The 22,934-nt window shown below is 58.7% G+C and overlaps 1 protein-coding gene across 1 annotated transcript; it reads right to left on the bottom strand.

The window, feature by feature from the left end:
• Positions 1–1,085: 1,085 nt before the first annotated feature.
• Positions 1,086–20,501, bottom strand: LOC128142129 (1-phosphatidylinositol 4,5-bisphosphate phosphodiesterase gamma-1-like). The gene is made up of 32 exons (XM_052787851.1): positions 19,579–20,501; positions 13,437–13,586; positions 13,233–13,326; positions 13,101–13,148; positions 12,382–12,466; positions 12,169–12,249; positions 12,043–12,077; positions 11,034–11,106; positions 10,820–10,921; positions 10,622–10,740; positions 10,439–10,524; positions 10,123–10,243; positions 9,855–10,023; positions 9,488–9,607; positions 9,170–9,277; positions 8,880–9,067; positions 8,456–8,656; positions 8,203–8,322; positions 7,709–7,892; positions 7,314–7,391; positions 6,259–6,362; positions 5,943–6,039; positions 5,527–5,593; positions 4,911–5,074; positions 4,692–4,788; positions 4,327–4,551; positions 3,864–4,012; positions 3,175–3,289; positions 2,791–2,952; positions 2,504–2,592; positions 2,198–2,382; positions 1,086–2,118 (listed from the first exon to the last, which is right to left on the bottom strand). Exons 1-32 carry the CDS (start codon positions 19,796–19,798, stop codon positions 2,067–2,069), a joined length of 3,888 nt encoding a protein of 1,295 aa, XP_052643811.1. The 5' UTR covers positions 19,799–20,501; the 3' UTR covers positions 1,086–2,066.
• Between the last annotated feature and the right edge of the window lie 2,433 nt (positions 20,502–22,934).

Here is a 22,934-nt window from a genome sequence, read left to right as displayed (position 1 = left end):
GTCCCTGTGTCCCCATAGCTGTGTGTCCCCATGGCTCTGTGTCCCCATATCCCCATGGTCCCTGTGTCCCCAGAGCCCTGTGTCCCCATAGCCCAGTGTCCCATGTCCCCATAGTCCCTGTGTCCCCATGGCCCAGTGTCCCATGTCCCCATAGTCCCTGCATCCCCATAGCTCTGTGTCCCCATGGCCCGGTGTCCCCATGGCCCAGTGTCCCATGTCCCCATAGTCCCTGTGTCCCCATGGCCCGGTGTCCCCATGGCCCGGTGTCCCTGTGTCCCCATAGCTGTGTGTCCCCATGGCTCTGTGTCCCCATATCCCCATGGTCCCTGTGTCCCCAGAGCCCTGTGTCCCCATAGCCCAGTGTCCCATGTCCCCATAGTCCCTGTGTCCCCATAGCTGTGTGTCCCCATGGCCCAGTGTCCCATGTCCCCATAGTCCCTGTGTCCCCATAGCTGTGTGTCCCCATGGCCCAGTGTCCCATGTCCCCATAGTCCCTGTGTCCCCATAGCTGTGTGTCCCCATGGCCCAGTGTCCCCGTGTCCCCATGTCCCCATAGCTCTGTGTCCCCATGGCCCAGTGTCCCATGTCCCCATAGTCCCTGTGTCCCCACAGCTGTGTGTCCCCGGAGCCCTGTGTCCCATGTCCCTATGTCCCAGTGTCCCATGTCCCCATAGTCCCTGTGTCCCCATAGCTGTCTCCCCCCATAGTCCCTGCGTCCCCACAGTTGTGTGTCCCCAGAGCCCTGTGTCCCCATGACCCTGTGTCCTGCATCCCCACGGCTCTGTATCCATTGTCCCTGTGTCACCGCACCTCTGTACCCTGTGTCCCCCATGCCCTGTGCCCTGTATCCCACGTCCTGCTCCCCATGTCCCCTTGTCCCACATCCCCTCCCCGGGTGGCCCTGCCCACCGCAGCACAGACCCACGCGCTGCCAGAGTGTCCCCACCGCTGCCGGGACACCTCACAGGGACAAGGGTGACACACCGGATCCGGGACCACTAAGCCACCACCCTGGGGACATCACCCACCCCAGGGACATCGGCGCTGGGATGGGGCGGGGGACACCAGACCACGGCAACGGGGTATAAATATTGGCTAAATAGATTTATTTTCATACAAAGAATACACAGATCCCCCCACCGGGACGCCCCGACCCTGGGGGACACCCCGAGATGTCCCCAGCCACCGTCCCGTTGGGCACCACCTCCATGGGCTTTACCAGCAGGATCCGTCCCCATTCCCAGGGTTTGGTGCTAACGCTGGCGTCACTTTGGGGACATCCCTGTCCCCTTTGGGGCCACCTTGGTGCCTGCATCTGCCCGGTGCCTGCTCAGGGCACCCTGTCACCGGCCACCCTGGCCCCATGGGGCACCCCCAGACCTGGTCCCCCGCTCCCTCACGCCCATGCCGAGGGCATCTCCGGACATTTTGGGGTCCCCCCTGTGCCCTAATACTGTGGCTGGTACAGACACCCCCCACCCCCCGCTCCCGTGCCGTATGTACACGCTGGATAAAAGAAGAAAATACAGATATTTATAGCGGGGGGGCAAAATGTCCCCCCTACCCCCCCCCCCAAAGTGTCCCCTGTGTCCCCATCCTGGTGCCTTGCTGCCAGCCGGTCCTGTCCCCAGGATGGAGGTGGCCGGTCCTGCCCCATCCTGTGCCGGCTGGGCACCCATGCCTCAGTTTCCCCATCGGTCACAGGGCTCATCGCCCCCCTCCCTGCCATGGGGTGGTGGGACACGGAGGATGCAGGGTGAAGAAGAGCTGGGGTGGCCACCCTGCGGGGACAGGGACATGGCCACGAGCTCCAGGGGACATGGGACGAAGCCAGAGGCACCCGGGATTTACACCAGAGCATCCCGCCTCCCGCCTCGCCCCGACAGAGAAACATCGCAGGCAGAACTACCCGAAGTCCCCTTTCGTCCCCAAATTTGTCACGTTGCTGTCACCCAGCCCCGGGCGTGTGTGGGGGTCCAGATCCAGCCACCCCACCTCCCTTTGCAGCGGGAGAGGAGGTGGCAGGGGAGGTCCGCAGCGGGTTGGCAGGCTCGTGTCCATCCAGCTCAGCTGCGTTTGGTGACCATCTGCCGGTCCCTCTTCTTCTTCTCCATCAACCTGGTGGGGAGCAGGGTGGTGGCCTTAAGGACCCTCCCAAGAGGGACCTCCCAAAGTCACGGGGAGGGGACACACTCACTTGCGGTTGCGGACTTCGGTGAGCTCCATGAGCCGCTCCTGGGCTGCCCGTAGCTCGTCGAGGCGTTGCTGGTAGCGGGAGTCACAGCCGTTGGTGCGCTCGTAGCTGGAGACCTGGCTGGAGAGCTCGCTGGCGCGGTCCCGTAGTTGCTGGATGGATGAGTAGAGGTTCTCCTCGTCTTCCTCCTGCTCCGACAAAAGGGTATGATGCTGGTGGGGTGGACAGGACACCCCAGGGTGCTGTTCGCCCTTGCTCTGGCTGGGGAAACTGAGGCACGGGGTTCCCCAAGCCGCCTGGGCCACCTGCCTTGGCGTTGATGATCTCGATGTGGATGAGGAGGGAGGCGAGCTCCAGGTCCTCGGTGTAGCTGTTCTTCAATGGCACCGACCGGTAGCCTGGACACAACACCATGACAAAAGCTCAGACCCATGGCCAGATCCTCGAGGAGATGATGATGATGATGATGATGATGATTGCAGGGGGGTTGCAGGGAACTAGATGACTTTTAAACGTCTCTTCCAACCTAAACCATTCTATGATTCTATGATTTGATGATGATGATGATGATGGTGGTGCGGGTAGAAGGACCGTACCTGTTTTGAGGCCCTTAACGGGGAAGGTGGCTTGTGCCAAGAAGTTGGGGTCGCTGAACATGTCCTCCTCATACACCACAAAGCGGAGGAAGGCAAACTCAGGGTTGTTGATGTCGAAGACGAACTGCTTGAAGAGCCAGACAGGGTTGAAGCCGTTGTCAGCTATGGGGCAAGGAGAGAGCAGGGAGGGTCAGAGCGGGGTTAGACGCATGAACATCACGGGCATGGCACCAGCACGTTGGTGGGAGATGCCTGTCCTCTTCACGAAACCCAGCCCCATCACCCACAAGTCCAAGAGAACCCCAAAGGGCACGGTTACGGTTGTCCCAGCATCCCTGCCTATCCCTGGGGCTGGGTGGGAATGTCACCCATGTGGACCCTCACCTACGACATCCGTCTTGTTCTTGCTGTTGTCATACTCGGAGCCGCACACCTCCACCTCCACGAAGGGACACACGATGCTCCTCCCGTTCTTGGGCAGGTGCCGGGCGCCGAGGATCTGTGGGAGGAAGAGGAGGAAGAGGAGGGTAAGGTCTGGCCATGCTCAGCAAGGAAGTGTTCCTCAAGCCAGCCCCATGGCTCAGTTGGTTTGGGCTTGCCAAAAGCTTCATGGCTATAATTAGCCACACCACAACTTCTTTATGATTTTTGACTGGTTTTAGCTTGATTTTAGCTGTATCCATGAAATTATTTTAAAAACTTTTGCTGGATTCATGCCGTGCTCAAGAGTCAGGTGCCTACGAACCAACCTGTCCCTGCTCTAACACCGAAATTACCCAAGGGTTGAGTAAGGTGCTTCTGGGCTTGTTTTATCTACTTTACCCTCCACCTTGCTCTCACTCAAGTTAGGCTCAGCTCTGTGCAATTGTGGGGTTGTCCCCCCAGAAAAATGATGCCACATGCAGAGAAAGACCAACAAATCCAAGAGATCATGGGGTAACAAACTCCATGGAGCAAATTGGTGGCTGAAACATGTAAAAACCACCCCCAGTTGACCCAAAAACGAGGCAGAAGCAAGTCGCCATCTTGATGGTGACCACCTCAAGGTGGACTTGCTGTCCTTGCCCACTTGCCTGCAACTGGACCGTAATGGGCTCCACGACCTTCAGGCTGTTCTTGTCGAAGGGGTCGAAAGTCTCATCCCTCATGATGTCAGGCTGCAGAACGTAGCCGCTGCGGCCACCGAGCATGAAGAGTGCCTGGTTCAGCTGCATCGGCTTGTCTGTGGCCATGGGGACGGAGGAGCTCTGAGCCATGGGGCTCAGGGACCTCCCTGAGGTCCTCGGGCAGAAGGTCGTGCCCTGGCAAATCCCCTGCTAAGAGCCCCCAACCCTGGTTGCAGAAGGGATGCAGCTGGGTTTTGCATGGAGCACCCAAGAATTGCCTGGAGATGTCCCCATCAGGATGAGGACAAAGGTTGGAGAGATCATCCAAACCACCTCCAGCAACAGGGGCCAGGGCAGAGCCACTGGGGATGGGGATTTTGGGGTGACCTGTGGGGATGAGCCCAGCAACCACCCCAGGAGCAGGATTTACCAGGCGTCTGGAAGTTGAGGGCCACGAGCTGGCTACCACAGATCCACATGGGCAACGGGTCGTAGTTGGAGGAGTCCAGGCGTTGCCCTTTGGGGTAGATGCGGCTGAGCTGGCGCCGGTTGTACTGCAGGAACTTCTTGCCCTTGCTGCGGTTGGCATACTTCTCCGCCTTGGTCTCCGGGAAGGAGGACATGTCCCGGTAGCATGCCTTGTCCGTGCCAATCTCTGAAAGCACCAAGGTGACCATCAGTGGAGGACATGGGGCTCTCTGGTGGCCTGGGAGTGGCCCACTGTGACTGCTTGGTTCCCCCCCCAACCCATCTCTTCCCATGCTCATCCCATCAACCCCCTTCTCCAGCTCTTACTGTCCTCATCAAACGGCACCGGGCGGCAATACACAACCAGCTCGGAGAGCTCCAGCGCAATCTTCTTCCTCCGCTCCATGATCTTCCCCTCTTGCATCTGCACAAGGGAAAACAGGAGCTGAAAGTCTCCCTCCAGCCTCCTCCTTCGGAGACTTTGGGGACCATCCGCTGGGGGACGGGACCGTCCACCCCCATCCTCTGTACCCCGGTGCCCCTCACCCTGGCGTCGGCGTTCTGCGTGGCCTCTCGGATCTTGGCCACCCACTCGCTGAGTTCCTCCTGCGTGTCCGCGGCCACATCCAGCGACTGGGCTGCGTGGGACATCTGCTGGGAATGGATGGTGAAGACAAATGGTTTGGAGCTCCTCCCGTCTTTGGAGATAACTATAAGGACATCAGAGGGGGGCTTTACTCGAAGACATTCCCAAAGGATGGCTCTGTGGAGCAAACGAAACCTCAGCGGTCCCGCTCCCGGGCCCCCACCAGCCCCTCCTGGCACCCCACCAGCCATCGGGGTCCTCCTCCTGCGAGGATCCCATTTTTCTAATGTATGGTTTCAGCTTTCCACACTGAAATGCATTGTCCTTTGAGCCAGGGGTAAACATCCCCTGAATCATTTGGACCTCTGAATTCCTCCATATTCCCCCCAAATCAGCCAAATCCCTCCGAACCCAGCCCCATGTTGCTCCCGGCACATTGTGCCAAGCACAAGCCCTGCTGGCAGTTGCGTGATGAGTTTGGGGAGCCTCAGCTCACGGCACTGAGCTTCAGCACTGGGTGCACGCCATCCCGGCGGGCTCCCGCAGCCACCACGGGGACGTGGTGGGGACACTCACCGACATGGCAGGATGGCACATCGATGAAGCCCTTCAAGAAGTTCCCCAGGGGGCTGTTTTCCGATGACTGCAAGAGAGGAAGGGAGAGGGGGTGGTGGGGGAGGCATGCGGGGCCGAGCCTGGTGCCCACTCCATTTGGCAGCCTCCCTCCAGCCCTCTGAATCGGCCAAGTCTGAGCAAAAGCAGAGAAAAAAACCACCCTCTTGGCATGTGTTCTCTGTTGAGAATCCCCCAGCCTCTGGATAAGGGTCTGGGCTGGCATGGTGCTGGGAGCATCCTCCAGCTTCCAGAAAAGGGTCCAAGCTGGAGTGGGACCAGGAGCATCCTCCAGCCTCTGGATACGGGTCTGGGCTGGAACGGGGCTGGAGGCATCTCAGGTGGCCTCGGTCCCGGGTGCGTGGGGACATGGCACTCACAGCCTCATCCTGCTCCTGTGCTTGTGTGCTGACGATCTCCTCCACGTAGTTGGCCGGGAACCACAATTGCTTCTTGCCCCCGTAGTCCCCCCGCCACCTGCAAGGGGTGAGAGGATCAAGGCAAGCGGACTGATTTGGGGGGGGAAAGGGGTGTTCATGCTGCATGCAATGTAGGGAAGCAGTCGGAGAAAGGGTGGGGGGACAGAAAAGGAGGCAATTAAAACCCACCGCGGGACGACCCACGGGAAAACCCAGGGTGTCCCCTCCACCTCCCACCCACGGCAATGTCCACCCAGGGCCACCCAACCGCCCTCACCAGCCGCCGTCCTGCTTGTCGACGTTGTGGATGATGGCCTGTTTGCAGAACGACAGCTCATCCTCCCGCTGTGCTTTGTAGTCGTAGAGAGCCTTCACCGTGCACTGGACCACAGGGGAGAGGGACACGTGTCACCAGCCGGTGCCCGGGGACGCTGGTGGACAGCGTGCCCCACTCAGCCCAGCTCCTCAAGCCCCCATGGTGGAGCATGGGGGCTCCTGAAGGTCCAACACCCCAAATGATGCCCCCAAATTGCTCACACCAGCAGTGAGACGTGTCAGAGGGGACAAGAGGGCTGGAGGTGCCTGTGGTCCTGTAGGACCACCCCGTTCAGCACAAAGCGGGTTCCTCTTCTGGGTCCCCCAATGGTTTCTCCTGGTGCACTGAAGGGGTTAATCCCCTGATATTACCACACTTTCTGGAAAAAAACCCTTTGGGTTAAGCTTTCCCATGTTTGGTCTTAGCCTGAGAGTTCCTCTGCTGCAAAGGGACCTTTAAGGCAGAGCAGTGCTGGACCATGGGATTGTAGGATCACAGGGAAGGAACCTTGGAGCTCCAGTCCAACCTCCTCCAGGGTCAGTTCCAAGACCAGCCCAGTCCCAAAAACCTCAAAGGATGGAGATTGGGTCAGCTCTGAGACCAGCCTGTCCCAAAAACCTCTGAGGATGGAGGCTGCACAACCTGGGAACTGACCCTAAACCTGCTTTTTGGGGGTTCCCCAGTGCAAAGGGATCCATGGGGGTTTCCCTGCTTTTGGGGCAAACTTGTGTCAAGTCCTTGCTCCAGACTGGACTCTCTCCAGACCCGTCCGTCCCCCCATGCTGTGACAATGCTGTCACTGGAGCTCAGACTGTCCCCAAATGATGGTGATGTGGGAAGGGTCCAGCTCCAGCATCACTTGAGGGTCAGAAAACCGCAGCAAAACATCACCACTTCTCAGGTCAGTGGTGGGGGATGTGGTGGGTCTGGGGGTGGAACCACCCAGGAGCCCCAGCACTTGAATTGTCATGTCCCACCACCCTCCACCTCCCAGGGACACCAGCTCAGCCCCTTACCCTGGCCATTGGCATCTTGTTGGCCTCTACATAGAAGTGGGGGGTCCGCACCTCGTACAGAGCTCCATAGTCCAGCTCCTGCAAGGAGAAATGCCTGAGTGGGTCACCCAGATGTGGGCAGGGGCTACAAGGGGATGTGGTGGGAGCTGGACTACCACATGGGATCGAGAGGAGGTTGAGAGAGACCTAGTATCCCTTTGCAACTTGTTGGAAGGGAATTACAGTGCAGCTATAACCATGGGCAATGGCTGCGGAACGAGCTTGGCCAGTTCTGGTTGGGCTTCCACCACGAGGCTGGAGGAGACCTTCCCACCATGGTGGAGCTGGGGATGGAATTTGGTTGCCCATGGCACTGGGTCCCCATCCCCACCATCCCCAACCCTGGGAGCACTCACGGTGGTGCCCATCTTCTCCAGGGTCTCCTCGTTGATGGGGTAACGCAGCTTCATCTTGCGGTAGAGCGGGTGCTTCTCGTAGTAGCTGATGAGGTCCACGAGGCTCTCAAACTCGGCCGAGCTGCCCAGCATGAAAAGCCGACCTTCCTGCTGGATGCGGCAGTGCTTGATCTTCCCCTCTGCCCTGGGGCCAAGAGAGCCAGGGGGGATATGTGAGGGCTGGCCGGACCTTGGCTCCATGAAGGGGACGGGCAGGAGGTGATGCCCTGCCCCAGCAGGGATGCCACCGGGGTGACCGCCCTGAGGACGTGGCTCTCCCATCACCGGACAGTATCGTGCGTCCCACCACGTCACCCCGCTGACTCAGCACAAACCCCTGCCACCCAGGATGGAGTCACAACAGACACCAGCCAGGCAGTTCTCAGCTTGGCTGGCAACGTGGGCACCGTGGCCGAGCCCAACCGGCTTCCGGGAACCGGGATGTCCGCGCTTACCGGAAGGAGATGGCGTAGGAGCTGGGTTCACTGCGCTTGCGCACTAGGAAGGCTCCGTCCCGCGGGACCCGCATCAGCATGTGCTCGGCCTGCAGGCGCGTCAAACTGGCGTGGTACCACCTGGCCGGGCAGAGCATGGAGGTGGTGGGCTGGTACCAGCATCTCCACACCCCGGGGGGCACCCAAGACCTGACGCCGGGGATGGAGGAGGCTGGTGGACCCAAGGGACCGAGGGGATGGGGACCATCCTCACTCTTTGCTCTCGTGGGCATTGGGTTGGGGGACAGGGTCGGTGAGGCGCATCTCGAACTCGTTGCAGCGGAGCGGCACCTCGCGGTAGTGGCAGATGAGGCTGTAGAGGCTGTCGAAGACCAGGTTGTCCGTCAGGTAGAACTTGGTGGCGCCGGCCTCCTGCCTCGAGTGGATCCGGCAGTGCTGCACCCGGCTGGACCTCCTGCCATGGTGGTGGGGGAAAGGCAGGGGTGAGTCAATTCAGGTCCACGACCCCACCATCCCACGCTCGGGGGGTCTGCGTGCTGCACAAAAATGTGGCGTTTCCCCCCCAAAAAAGCCATTCCCACCACCAGCCCAGGGATCAGCTGGAGGGTCAATCCCCGGTGGGATGCCCAGACCGGCTCGGGGAGGGTGGGATCCTGTCTCCCCGCTGGGGCTCCTACCAGAAGGAGAGGGTGTAGTCGCCCACGAAGGTCTCGCTCTCGCGCACCAGGAAGGTGCCGTCTTTGCCGCCCGTCTCGGTGCAGTACTCGTGCAGCAGCTTCTCGGCGATCTGTCGCCCGTCGCGGCCACCTCCCAGCTTCCCGTGGAACCACTTCTCCGTGAAGTGCAGCTCGTTGTTGTTGAACTCCTGCAAGTTCACCCCAAAACGGGCATTGCCACTCTCTCGCCTTCCCCACAAAGTCCTCCCTAAATCCCCCTGCTCCCTGGATGCATCCTGACCCTCACACACCTCCTTCTGCTCCACCTCCTCTTCATCCTCATTGAACTGGTAGCGGGATGTCTCCTCTGAGTAGTAGATCTTGTTGCTCGTCAGGACAAAATAATGGGGGCTCCAGGTCTGGGAGGGAGGAAGAGCATCACTGGTGTGGGGAGGATGATGGCATGGATGGACAGGGCTTTGGGATGCCTGTTTCTGCCCCCTCCCGTCCCCCACAGCATTGCAATGGTCTAGTGAGCCCATGCCCCATGCTCAGCCCAAACCCAATGCTCATCCCCATCTGACAGACCCTGCTTGGCACCTGGCTGCCATCGGCAGGGAGACCCTTACGTGGTCAATGGGGTCTTCAAGGTAGAGGATGCCGTTCTTGATGGAGTTGCTGATGTCGTTCTCCGAGTAACTGGCGGTGGAGACCTCCTCGTACAGGTTCCCTTCGACCAGCTTCTTGTGCTGGGGACAGCCCAGGGAGGGGAGCTCAGTGGTGGGCATGATGTCCCCATCACACTGAGCTCCCAGCCCTCAGGCCATGCTCGGGCTTCTGCAGGTCCCTTTCCACCACCCCCTGTTCCCCTTGACCGTCTCTTGCAGAAGAATATTGGAGAGATGTCCTACTTGTGCACAGAGGGATATCACTCTTGAGTCCCAAGATTTGAGAGAATCACCATCCCTCCCAGCCCAAAACAGTCCTTGTCCACACCTTAATTAGGATCTTCTTCTTGAGCTGGGTGGGTGAGGGCAACTCATCGGCATTGATGTCCACTGGCTTGGTGAGCAGCATGTCCCCAAAGACCTTCTTGAAGTGGGAGGCCATGTTCCTCTGCTGGACAATGCTGCAGTGGTCTTCGATAGAAAGGATGATGGGGAACCTGGAGGAAGCAGGTGGGAATGGTGGCTTCGGACGAAGGTGAAGGAGATGTTGCTTGCCCGGCCCAGAACTGGGGTGTCACTGGGGGGCTGGGGCTTACTCAGAGGTGACGAACGCATGCTCTTTGATGGTGTGCAGCACATCCAGGAACTTGATCTTGGAGGTGAGCGTGTGGCCATGGTAGATGATGGGGAGATCATCTGGGCCATCCCAGCAGTCCACTGAGGGGGGAGACACCTTGGTTAACACATGCTGGTCACCAACTGTGCACTGGGGACCATGTTTTTGAGCCCCCAAAGGGTATGGAAGACCCCCCACCCCAGTGCTGTGGGATGGGTGCAGGGGACGGTCTGTCTGATGTGACCCAAGGTGCTGGGGGGGGCTCAGCATCTCTGCGAAGTGCTGTGGGGACTCACGCTCGATACAGCGGCAGCCCATGCGCAGGCAGCGGGCGTACGCCTCCAGGGAGGACTCGCTGGAGAACTGGTCCCCTGTCAGGTACCTGCAGAGAGAGAGGGACCATCAGCAGCCAGTGCTGCCCCAGCTGGGGTGATGGGATGCTCACGGAGGTCCCCAGGTAGAGCCCACCCTGTCCTTACGTGTTGTGGGAAGAGGAGATCCAGTACTGGGACAGGGGGTGGTTCATCTCCTCAGGCACCACGCGCTCATACTTGGCATCCATCACCATATTCTCCTTGGAGAAGAGGTACGTGAGGAACTGGGAGGAAAGCAGAGAGGTCAGAGCCTGATGGGGCTGGGGAGACACCCCTGGGTGGGTGCTGTGTGGGGCCACCCACCTCATCCAGCTGGAAGGAGGGGTCCACCGCCTCACTGGAGCCCTCCTTGAGGTAGGTGCACATGTAGTCCCGCACCATGCCCACGTCGCTGGCCCAGGATTCCTGGGGTGTAAACGTGGCTGTTGTTACGGGGATAACCGGGCTGGGGCATCCCATGGAGGTCCCCTAGGTTGGGGCTGAGAAGGATGCCGCAGGGGCCTCTAAGAGCACCCACCTTCTGGTCGTGCAGCAGGAACTTCTGGAAGTCATAGAGGGAGACTTGGCACAGCTCGGGGCGGTCCACATTCCTGGGACACGGAGCGGCCATCAGTGAGGACCAGGAGCAGGAGTAGGGGTAGACCCCATGGGAGAGTCGAGGCCGCCAGCGTCCACCTGCAGCTCAACCTCCCTATGCCCCCATTCCTGCCCCACTCCTTGCCAGGTGGCAAGGGGCTTGCGGAAAGTGCAGGCCACGGGGGTGCAAGGAGAACCTCAAGCTGTTGGGTGCTGCTAGAGCAAACACTCCCAGTGTCACCCTGTGACCTGGGAGAGGCGGGCACACAGCCGGAGTGTGCAACATTGCCCGTGGATATGGGAAGGAGGGCAGGGTGACGTGCCCCTACATCACTGGCACCCATCCCTGCTCCCATCTCCACTCCCACCTCTGCTCATCCCTGCTCCCATCTCCTCTCCCATCTCCTCTCCCATCCCTGCTCCCATTCCTGCTCCCATCCCCTCTCCCATCCCCTCTTCCATCCCTGCTCCCATCCCTGCTCATCTCCGCTCTCATCCCCACTCCCATCTCTGCTCATCCCTGCTCCCATCCCTGTTCCTGTCCCTGCTCTCAGCCCCCGCTCCCATCCCTGCTCCCATCCCCACTCCCATCCCCTCTCCCATCCCCTCTCATATCCACTCTCCCATCCCTGCTCATCCCCGCTCCCATCCCCACTCCCATCTCCACTCCCATCGCTGCTCATCCCTGCTCCCACCCCCTCTCCCATCCCTACTCCCATTCCTGCTCCCATCCCCTCTCCAATCCCTGGTTCCATCCCTGCTCCCATCCCTTTTCCCATCCCTCTCCCACCCCCTTTCCCATCCCCTCTCCCATCCCTACTCCCATCCCTGCTCCCATCCCCGCTCCCATCCCCTGCTCTGCCCCGCAGCCCGGCTGCATTGCCCACCCGATGGATCCGACCCTTGGCGGCTTGGCCGGGATGGGAGCCGCGGGGCTCCGGGGTACTCACCGCAATGGGAAGGAGAGCTCCAGCTGCTCAATGACCTGCAAGGCAAAGGAGGGGACCAGGCTTAGCTGGTGGGGGACATGCCACACCGGGCGGGAGATGCTTGGGAGGACAAGCCGTGGCTCTTACCGACTTCTGTGCATCAAACATCAGGTTTTTGTAGAACTGGATGAAGTGGGAGAAAGTCATCTCATTCCTGGCTTCCACCTCCTGTGGGAGATGGTGCTACATGAGAGTGGGGCCACCTGACCGGGGCCAGTGACACTGGGGCCAGCTCCAGTCTGGCTGTGGGGGCTCGAAGACCATCTCCTTGCATAGCTGGGCTGGCCGGTGGGTCCTTACCACGAGCTTGTCCCGCAGGAACCTCATGTTGGGGACGCGGTAGTTCACCTGGGGCAGCATGGCCTTCAGGTCCTTCACCGTGATGCTGCGGGAGGGCGAGCCGGTGTCAGGGCGCTGGCCAGACCCCACAGAGGATGGATAACCCCTGGATGGGTCTCAGCTCCCGACACCACCAAGGGTCCCAGCCCAAATCCTGGTGCCAGCGTGGTCTCTGGCATGGGGCTCTAACCCTACCGGACTGTGGACCCCCGCAGTGGCACAGGACCCCTAATTACCTGGGGTCTGGCATGACGATGAGCAGAGGGTCAGGGAGTGGGAGCACATACAAGAACCAGCCAGGGGCTCTAAGCCATCATCCCATCTGGAGATGATGCCCATCCCCATAATCATTTAAGTCCAAATTCACTTGATTTGGGGTTTTGCCTGCCTTGGGGAGATATTTAGGGGCTGCATTAATGGCCCAGCCCCTCCTGGCACTGGTGGAAATGCAGCAGCAGGCATGGGGGCATCGGGTTCCCCACGGTCCTTACAGCACCTGCACTCGAGTCTGATTTTTGATGCCTTAGAGCACCCCAGATATAACCTGGTACTACCTTGCCCCAAAAACCTCACCCCCAGCCTGGTTCAGCCTCCAGATTTGGGGTGCAAATGGGGGGAGACAGCCCTGTCCAGCTGAACCCACCGGCTGCTTCCTGGCATGGGGCTGTGCTGGTGCTCACCTGCCTTCCCGCGACCGGTCCATCCCATCAAACTGTTTCCGCAGCCACCTGGGAAGGAAAGGATGGACAGATGGTGAGGGTTTGGTCCCCCCAGATGGGGACCAGAAATGTGACCTGCTGGTCCTTCCTCACCTCTCAATCTGCAGCGGGGTCTGGGCTTTTTGGGTGTCCGCCACCAGCCAGTTGAGGCCCGTTATCCACAGGTTGATGTCCTCCTCGCAGAAAGCTGGAGGAGGGAGAGGAGGGTGGTGAGGTTGGGATAGGGGAGATGGGATGCTGGGGAGGGGGTGAGAGCCCAAGGGTGGCTGGGAGAGAGCGGAGAGGGAGCCCACGCACCAGCCACGCTGAGCGTCCGCAGCCTGAAGTCCATCCCGTAGAGGATGATGAAGCACATGGTGAAGTCGAGCTTGCGAGCATCCTCGGGGTAGCGCTCAAAGTCCCGTGAGTTCTTCCCCAGGCGGATCTCCTTGATCTCTCGAATATCGACTGCGGGAAGAGAGGAACATGGGACTGTCCTCTGACACCCTGCCACGACAGACCCATGTGTGGGGCTCGGGGAAGATGCAGGAGGTGGGACTGCCAGGAGACCATGTGGCTCTGGGGAGCCATGTCTCCAGGATGGGGCATCCCCACGACACTGCCCACGGGTGTGTGATGGTATTGTGGGTGCTGTGGCCATGTGTCCTCGAGGGAACCATGTCCCCAGGACAGGGTGTCCCTGCAGCACTGCCTCCAGGTGTGTGATGGCACCCCACTCCTGTGTGTCCTCCAGGGACTCGCGTCCCCAGAATGTGGCATCCCGACGGTGCTGCCCACTGGCTTCCCGGCTTTGTGGGTGCCACGTGTCCTCCAGGCTTAGCTTGCCCCATCCCAACCAGCGCATCTCCAGCCACCTCTCCCCTGCCTTCTCCTCCCCAAGACAGACCCTGCTCAGGGGTAGGCTGAGCTCATCTTTTAATTGAAGACATCTGCCCAAAGGTGGCAATTTGGAGCCCCAGCAGTCTGGACCACAGGGCGTTTCTTTCCTGCTGTGCTGCTCTCTTATTATCTCGCTATATAAAGCCCGGCTGGCGGCGGGAGGGCTGGGTTTCCGGACTGCGGTCTTCCTCACGGCTGTGCCGCCGGGATAGATTTCCAACCCCTGGTTTTGCTGAGTGGACTCGTCCCACCAGGAGCAGAATAATAATATGATGATATTAGTAATAACACCCAAAATTGTTCTCGATACCACAAGGATCACCCCCAAGTATCACCCCCCCAGGCAGCTTTGCACTCTGCGGCTGAGTCGCTGGCACTGGAAAGGGCTTTGTAGGGCTGAGGGCAGCCGGACCTCCACGTCGGGGTATTGTCCTGCCGAGGAAATCGGTCATTTCCCGGAGAATTTCCAGCCCAGCTGCGTTTCCGATGCGGCAGTGGGGAAGGGTGCAGGCGTGCTGGTGCCTTGATGGAAATCGTCAGCCTAATCCAAAGCGGGGAAAGAAAAGCCGAATGCGGGGAGGAATAAGGGATGGGGGAGAAATTGGGCTGATTAAGCAAGAAAAGAGGTGCAGAATAGTTTTTCTTGGCGGAAAAGCTTCAGAAAACACTGGAGGCTTTATCCAGCCTTCTCTCGCTGGATGACTGCAAGCCAAATTTCATGGATCGGGGTGGGATTTTAGCACAAGTGACACACAGGAGGTCTGCACCCTGCACGTGCTTTGTTTTGGGACTAGATCTCAAGAAATGAAACCCTGTTGCTGTCTCCATGCAGCCCCCATGGCTCAGAGCAAACCCTGTTTGGTAAAAACAGGCAGATATTTGGGGGTAAAAATGGGTTTATAGGTTAAAAACCAGCTGCTCATCCCTGAACCTGCCCATCCACAGGGCACCAGAGAGGGGCAAGAAGCCAGTGGCTGACTAGGCTCCACCAACAAGTCGCAATGTAGCCATCCCCCCAGTTCAACGCCTCCAGGATCCGGCCTCGGACCCGATCTCCGGGCACTGCCAATAATCAGAGAATCATAGAATAGTTTGGGTTGGAAGGGACGTTTAAAGGTCATCCAGTCCAATCCCCCTGCAATAAGCAGGGACATCTTCAACTAAATCAGGTTGCTCAGAGCCCCGTCCAACCTGACCTGGAATGTTTCCAGGGATGGGGCATCGACCACCTCTCTGGGCAACCTGGTCTCTGGGCAACCTGGTTTCACCACCCTCACCGCAACAAATTTCTTCCTTATATTTAGTCTGAATCTCCCCTCTTTGAGTTTAAAACCATTACCCCTTGTCCTAACGCTATGGTCCGTATTAAAAAGTCTGTTGCCATCTTTCTTATAAAGTCCCCTTTAAGTATTGAAAGGCCGCAAGAAGGTCTCCCCGGAGCCTTCTCTTCTCCAGGCTGAACAACCCCAAATCTGTCTTTCTCCACAGCAGACGTGTTCCAGCCCTCGGACCATTCCCGTGTCCCTCCTCTGGACCCGCTCCAACAGGTCCATGTCTGTCTCGTGCTGGGGACCCCAGAGCTGGACGCAGTGCTCCAGGGGGGTCTCACCAGAGCAGAGTAGAGGGGGACAATCCCCTCCCTGGACCTGCTGGCCACGCTGCTCTGGATGCAGCCCAGGATATGGTTGGCTTTCTGGGCTGCGACTGCACGTTGCCGGCTCATGTCCAGCTTTTCATCCACCGGTACTCCCAAGTCCTCCGCAGGGCAAACGTCACGGCCCCATGAAGAGCCAAGGGAAGAGGGAGCGGCGCGGGGCTGCACAATGCAATGCAGCCGGCGGCTTCCTGGAAACCACATCTGCAGCGGATTTGCAGCGATCATGTCAGAACTATGTCTCCAAACTCCTCCCCACATTGTCTCAGGGGTCCTGGGCGATTAAAACACTCTGGAAGTCGGTTCCAGCTGCGAAAATCCCTTTTCTCTTCTAATGCAAAGCAAGCAGCGTGGTGCAAAGAAGATTTTTAAATGGTGGGAAGATGGTGTAGGACCAGGTTCTGCCTGGTGGCTTTTAGGGATGCTGAGAGCCTGGGAGTTTTCTTAATGCGTTAGGAGAAAAGCAAAGCAAAGCAGCTGGAGGGAATGGTTGTGCTGGGAAATCCCACTGCCCTGGGCAGCGCTGCAGTGGCACGAGCCATGTCACCTCCTGTTTGCCTCGGTCATCCCTTCTTGCAGGACATGTGGCAGCTCAGACCCTCCTGTACAGGGGGGGATTGGGTGACCGCATCCCTCAGGGCTCCCTGCGGTGTTGTGAAGCTGATTTAAAACCTGAAACAAAAGATTTCCTCCTGGTCTGGCCGTGTTAAACCCCATCTGGATTTTCTCCTCCTCAAACGGTCCTATTTCTAATTATTTGGGGTTAGCGAGGGCTGGAGGTGTGATCCCAATTAGCTGTCGTCGTGGCAAACCACTCCTCTGAAATGCTCTTGGGTTTGCCAAGCTCCCTGCACCCCTATTTCTTTTAATTTCTTGCAAAGATCCCTTTTGGGCTGTTTTCTGCTAGATTTCATCCTTGCACTTGGGACCGGGGTCTGCCGAGGGCAATGAGCTGGAAAACCCTCCAGGATGAGGTTAATTTTGGAAGTGATGCTACAGGCGACCCCATCAGCATGGACACGTGTCCATCGGCTGCTTAACGAAGCGTGTAATTAGCCTGCATGGTGTGGGGTGTCTAGGGGAGAGCCAGGATCTGCGTCCTCGCCCTGCCAGTCCGTAACAGAGACATCAGCGCTGTTGGTCGTCCCTCCTAATCCCTGTGCAAGCGGGTTGCCTGGTTGAAGGGGGGGATTTAAAATGGCCCGGGCAGGCGTGAGGTCGGGCGCAGGGTGGGAGTGAGATCCCAGGGATGAATAGGAGATCCCGGCGCTTCCGTAACATCACGGCGAGCGGGAGGATGTGTGAGCATGGAGCAGGGCTGGACCAGGGAGTGAAGATGCTCCAGCTCAGCACCAAGACAGGGATTGCTCCCACTCTGGACTGAGGAAAGCAAGCGGTGGGACTGGGTGGCAGGATTGTACTATTTCCAGAGGGATTTTCCTTTTTTTTCCCCCTTCTGGATGGCCTCGGAGGATGCCCACTCATTCCCATTGGGGGGTTTTGGGCAGTCACATGGGAGAAGCCAGATTCCAAGGCACTGGTGGGGAAACTGAGGCAGGGCATTGGGAGCCCGACACGGTGGCACATGGTGCTCCCAGAGAAAACCAAGGATCCAGAAACGCATTATTTCAGCGAGCGGAGAATGAGCTCTTCCCTGTGAGGACCAAAACCACTTCTCCAAAAATGGGGGCCTTTCCTCCCCTCGCTCATCCCTCCTCCTCCTCCTCCCACAAATCTGCTCCCCCCCAAGGGCTGGTGGTGAGTTCATCTCCCTCACCCAGCAGGTCCGGACAAGCATGGATCCTGCTCGTGCCGATGTTTATCTCCAGGTGCCACCCTTCTTCCTGGCTCAAACCTCTCTATGGCTGGCAGCCTGGCTCTGAGTCGGCCCCTCCAAGCAAAAGCTGAATCCTCCTGGGGATTTTGCTCCACCTCGTGCAAAATTAGCGATGGGTGGTGATTTTTGAGATGGGTAATTGGGTAATTTTAAGGATACCCCCTGAGCCCTCCTAGGGAAAAGGCAGCTGTCACCTCCCAAACCTCCCAGGGTAGGCTTTGCCATTGTCTGGGTGAGATGACCCCCCCAAAACTGGGTTCCTCCCCACATGGGGATGTGGCATGAGGTGATGGTATAATTCCATGCCACCCCAACCCCGTGTTTTCATCCACTGGCTCTTTTTAGCTCAGTTAAAGAGGAGGTACAAGCCTTGAGGTAAGGAGCAACCAGGTAACGAGCACCAAGGCATGGAGCCCCACTGATGCCTGGCGGTGGGAGTATGCCCCAACAGCCTACTGGCCACCAGTGAATCCACCAGTAAGGGTGATTTTTATGGATGCTCCAGTGGGAGCATCTCCTGTGCCGGACGCCAATGCCACCAGTCCAAACTTTGCATTGACATCACTAATGCATGTGGGGCAGAGCCCACCCTGCCAAGTCCTCCCTGGGCTGCGTGGGGCCACCACCGTGTTCCACCCCATGCTGCTGCCTGCACTGGAAGCCTGAGCACTCCGTTTTTAGGGTTAAAAGCACTGTGAGTAGGCAAGGTGGTGGCGGGCTCCTTTACCTCCTTGCCAGGGAGGGTATAAAACCCCAGGGATGACATGGCAGCAGCTTGAGCCCCACGGCAACTTATGGACCACATGAGCTGGGTTGGAGGGGAGGTGAGGGTTGCTCATCCCAGCAGCTCCTGCATTTGTGCCTGTGGGCATCCCACCATGGCCAGGCACCCCACCACGGTAGGGCATCCCACCACGGCTGGGCATCCCACCGTGGCAGGGCATCCCACCGTGGCAGGGCACCCCATTGCATCCAGGCACCCCACCATGGTCAGAGACCCCACCGAGGTAGGGCACCCAAATATGGCCAGAACCCCACTATGACCAGGCTACCCACCATGGCCAGACATCCCACTGTGGCCTGGCACCCCACTGCAGGCAGGCACCCCACCATGGCCAGTCACCCCATTATTTCCAGGCACCCCACCACAGCTGGGCACCCTACCACAACCAGACACCTCATCATGGCCAGGCATCCCACCAAGGCCAGGCGTCCAACTGTGGCAGGCACTCCACCACAGCTGGGCACTCCACCGTGGCCAGGCACCCCACTATGTCTAGGCACCCCATTACAGCAGGCATCCTACCACAGCCAGCCACCCCACTGTGGCTGGGCATACCACTGCAGCCAGGCATCTCACCATAGTAGAGCACCCCACCATGGCCAGGCACCCCACTGCCAGGCACCCCACCATGGTAGGACATCCCACCATGGCCAGTCACCCTACAGCCAGTCACCCCACCACGACAGGACATCCCACCATAGCCAGGCACCCCATAACCAGTCACCCCACCCCGGCAGGACATCCCACCATGGCCAGGCACCCCACAACCAGTCACCCCACCATGGTAGGACATCCAACCACAGCCAGGCACCCCACAACCAGTCACCCAACCATGGCAGGACATCCCACCACGGCCAGGCACCCCACAACCAGTCACCCCACCATGGTAGGACATCCAACCACAGCCAGGCACCCCACAACCAGTCACCCAACCATGGCAGGACATCCCACCACGGCCAGGCACCCCACAACCAGTCACCCCACCACAGTAGGACATCCCACCATAGCCAGGCATCCCACAACCAGTCACCCCACCACAGTAGGACATCCCACCACAGCCAGGCACCCCACAACCAGTCACCCCACCACGGCAGGACATCCCACCATAGCCAGGCACCCCACAACCAGTCACCCCACCACGGCAGGACATCCCACCATAGCCAGGCACCCCACAACCAGTCACCCCACCACGGCAGGACATCCAACCACAGCCAGGCACCCCACCATGGCCAGACTCCCCACCAGGACATCCCCAGCCCACAGTGCCGCTGCCACCGATACTCACTGTCCCCTTCCACCTTCTCGGGCGTCCGGCTCCAGATGATCTGCCGGGTCTCCAACTTCACCTGGAAGGTCCTTCGCTCCGGCCTCTGTGACTTCTTCTGATAGAACAAGGTGAGGACGGTGCCCATCTCCAGGCAGCGGAGGATCCTGCCCATGTCCCCTGCCTCCATCCTGCTGTCCTCCAGAAAGCCATTGACGCTGTTGAGCCTGGCCACGGACATCTTCACTGCTCGGCCATCGTCCGGCGGAGCCGCAGAGCCGGGGTTGTCTCATGCAGGAGAGGACGAACCAAAGAGCTGAAACCTCCCCGGGGATTTTCTCTGTTCGCCCCGGGCGTGGGTTTCCTCTACGGCCGACGTCCCCTCCGCCACACCACGGCCACGGTACAGAGCCGGGCTTGGCGGCAGCGGGGAGGAAAAGGGTGGGCTGGAGGTACCGTGACCTTCTCGCCGAGGCTGAATCCGGCCCCGGCGTTGGCATCCAACGGTGGTGGGAGAAGATAGGCAACGCCGGCGGCGATGGCCTTGCGGTTCAGAACCAGAGGGGACGAAAACCATCCGGTCACCGCAGGATGGCGGGGTGGGGGGGGCACCTTTGAGGGTGAAGAAGGTGGCGTGGGAGGGGGGAAAACCCAGCCAAAAAAAAAAAAAAAAAAAAAAAGAAAAAAGCAAAGTCACCCCCAAAACTGATGGTGCCTGCGTTGAGGCGACGGATTCCGTGTCCCCCCCACCCCGGCCTCCGGGCCAAGGTTGGGAGAGGGGTGAGGCAAAGGGGTGCCGAGGGGTGCTCGGCCAGCCTGGGGAGTAGCGAGGTCCCGGGTGGGGTGGGATGGGGGATGCGGGGTTGGGGGTGGCGGTGGGTGGGGAGGGGGAGGTGATGGGGGGGGGGGTGGTGGTTGCTCCCGCTGGCTGCCCGCCGCCCCTCTCCTCCGCTCCTTAATTTCGGGCTGATGAAATGGACGCCCAGAGGAAACTGCAATCACACATGGCCGGAAAGAGATCAGAAAGGAATTTAAAAAAAAAAAAAAAAAAAAAAAAAAAAAAAAAAGAAGCAGGATCTTGGAGAAAGGAAAATCCAAGGGAGGGAAAAAGACGGCTGAGGGTGACATCTAGAGGAACTCAAGATGGGGACCAGCTTTGTGGGGTGCCCCAGGCCCTGACACTGGCTGGGGGGCACCCTGGGACAGGGATGGGGTTGCCTGGGTGGAAAAGTGGTTGTTTGGCAAAAAAGGGTTAAAGATAAAGAAAGCGGCTGCTGTGGCTTTAGCTCCTGGCTGTCCCCGCTGCGACGCTGGTCGGGGACTGAAGTCGCACGAATGACCAGGACCGGAGTCACTGCTGTTACGAGTTTTGTCCTGCCTCAAATATATGGGAAGAAAGAGGCTGGGGACTGCAGCGGGGGGAAAGAAACACAGCCGGAGAGAGGGGGGAAGGCAGCAGGGGACAGGGCTTGGTGTCACAGCCCCTGTTTTGTCCCTTTGATGGGTGCTGGATGGGCAAAGACAGTGCTACAGGGCAGATGCTTTGTGCGGGGGTTTTGGGGGAGGCAGGGGTGCGAGGTGGGACCAAGGGTGCAGGGGGTGGGCAGGGGCTTCCTCCCCAGCCCCACACTTTGGGGATTTGGACCAGGAGGGCATCTTGTGGTGCTGGGGCTCTGAGACTCCTGGAGCATATAGTGGTCCTGGTGATGGAGGCTCAGCAGAACCAGGGCTTGCCACCAGCCCTTGTGGGAGAGAGGACACAGCATCTGCTGTGAGTGGGGAGCTGTGCAGACTGTTTCAGGCCTAAAATACCTGAAAAATCATTTTACTCATTAAATATGGGACATGTTTAGAGTTGGTTTGAGCCCTCCAAAATCCTTAGTCCTTCCCCAGAGGCTGCCAAGGTCCTCCTGGCTTGCAGGTTCACTCCCTGCTTATAGGAACCATTAATTTCTCTCCTCCACAGAGAAGAAGTCTTACCTTTATTTTAACACTCATCTTACTGGAAACACCACCTTTCCCCTCCCTCTCTGCCAGTCATATCTGATCTTCTCATCCCAGAGGAGCCCAGAGCCCTGCAGCAAAGCAGGAGCAGCGCAGCATTGGCCAGCAAGCAAAGGACATGTCCCAGTATCAGGGAGGATTTAGGGTCAGGAGAAATGTTCCGTCTGTGTGCACACCCATCTGGATTCCAGCAACAAGAGCTGAGGAGCAGCACCCTATGGTGGTGGCACCTATGGACCCACTGGAAACTACTGGGGTCCCCAGCGTCATGGCATGGGGTGTGTCAAAACATCTTGATGCTCACACATATGAGGGCCTGCAAATTAAAGCAGTTTATACCTTCACCCCTCCAAAAATACAATGGTGGGACTGGTACTTTGGAGCAAAGCACCGTCTCACCGGGTTTTGCTGGTGCTCTCTCCAGTTGCCTCTGCAGGGACAGAAATTTTGGCAGCCCTAGCAGGACTTGACCCATACGAACCTCATGAAGTTCAACGAGGCCAAGTGCAAGGTCCTGCACCCGGGATGGGGCAACCCCCCTTGTCAATACGGACTGGGGGATGGATGGATTGAGAGCAGCCCTGTGGAGAAGCACTTGGGGGTACTGGTGGGTGAAAAACTAGACAAGAGCCAGCAATGTGCACTCACAGCCCAGAAGGTCAACCCTATCCTGGGCTGCATCAAAAGCAGTGTGACCAGCAGGTCAAGGGAGGGAATTCTCCCCCTCTACGCTGCTCTGGTGAGACCCTTCTGGAGCATTGTGTCCAGCTCTGGGGTCTCCAGCACAAGACACATGGACCTGTTGGAGCAGGTCCAGAGTAGGGCCACGAAAAGTGATCACAGGGCTGGAACACCTCTCCCATGAAGAAGGGCTGAGAGATTTGGGGTTGTTCAGCCTGGAGAAGGCTGCAGGAAGACCTTATTGTGGTCTTTAAATATATAAAGGGGGTTCATAAGGGAGATGAAGAGAGGCTTTTTACCAGTGCCTCAAAAGGTAAGACAAGGGGCAATTGTTTTAAACTGAAGGGGGAGTGAGTGAGTGGCTGCGTGGTGTTTAGTTGCTGGCTGGGGTTAAACCACGACACGAGGGTAGGTTTAGATAGGACGTAAGGAAGAAATTCTTTACGATGAGGGTGGTGAGAGGTTGACCAGAGAAGCTGTGGATGTTCCATCACTGGAAGTGTTCAGAGTCAGGTTGGATGGGGCTTTGAGCAACCTGATCTAGTGGGAGATGTCCCTGTCTACGGCAGGGGATTTGGACTAAGTGACCGTCAATGGTCCTTTCCAACCCAAACCATTCTGGGATTCTGGGATTCTATGCCTTCAGCGGGGCTGGACGTCCGGGGAGCAGCTTTGCACCACCTGGCAGTGGC

The sequence above is a fragment of the Harpia harpyja genome, chromosome 5, assembly GCF_026419915.1.
Source record: "Harpia harpyja isolate bHarHar1 chromosome 5, bHarHar1 primary haplotype, whole genome shotgun sequence".
NCBI lineage: Eukaryota > Metazoa > Chordata > Aves > Accipitriformes > Accipitridae > Harpia > Harpia harpyja.
This window is presented reverse-complemented; position numbering and strand designations above follow the sequence as displayed.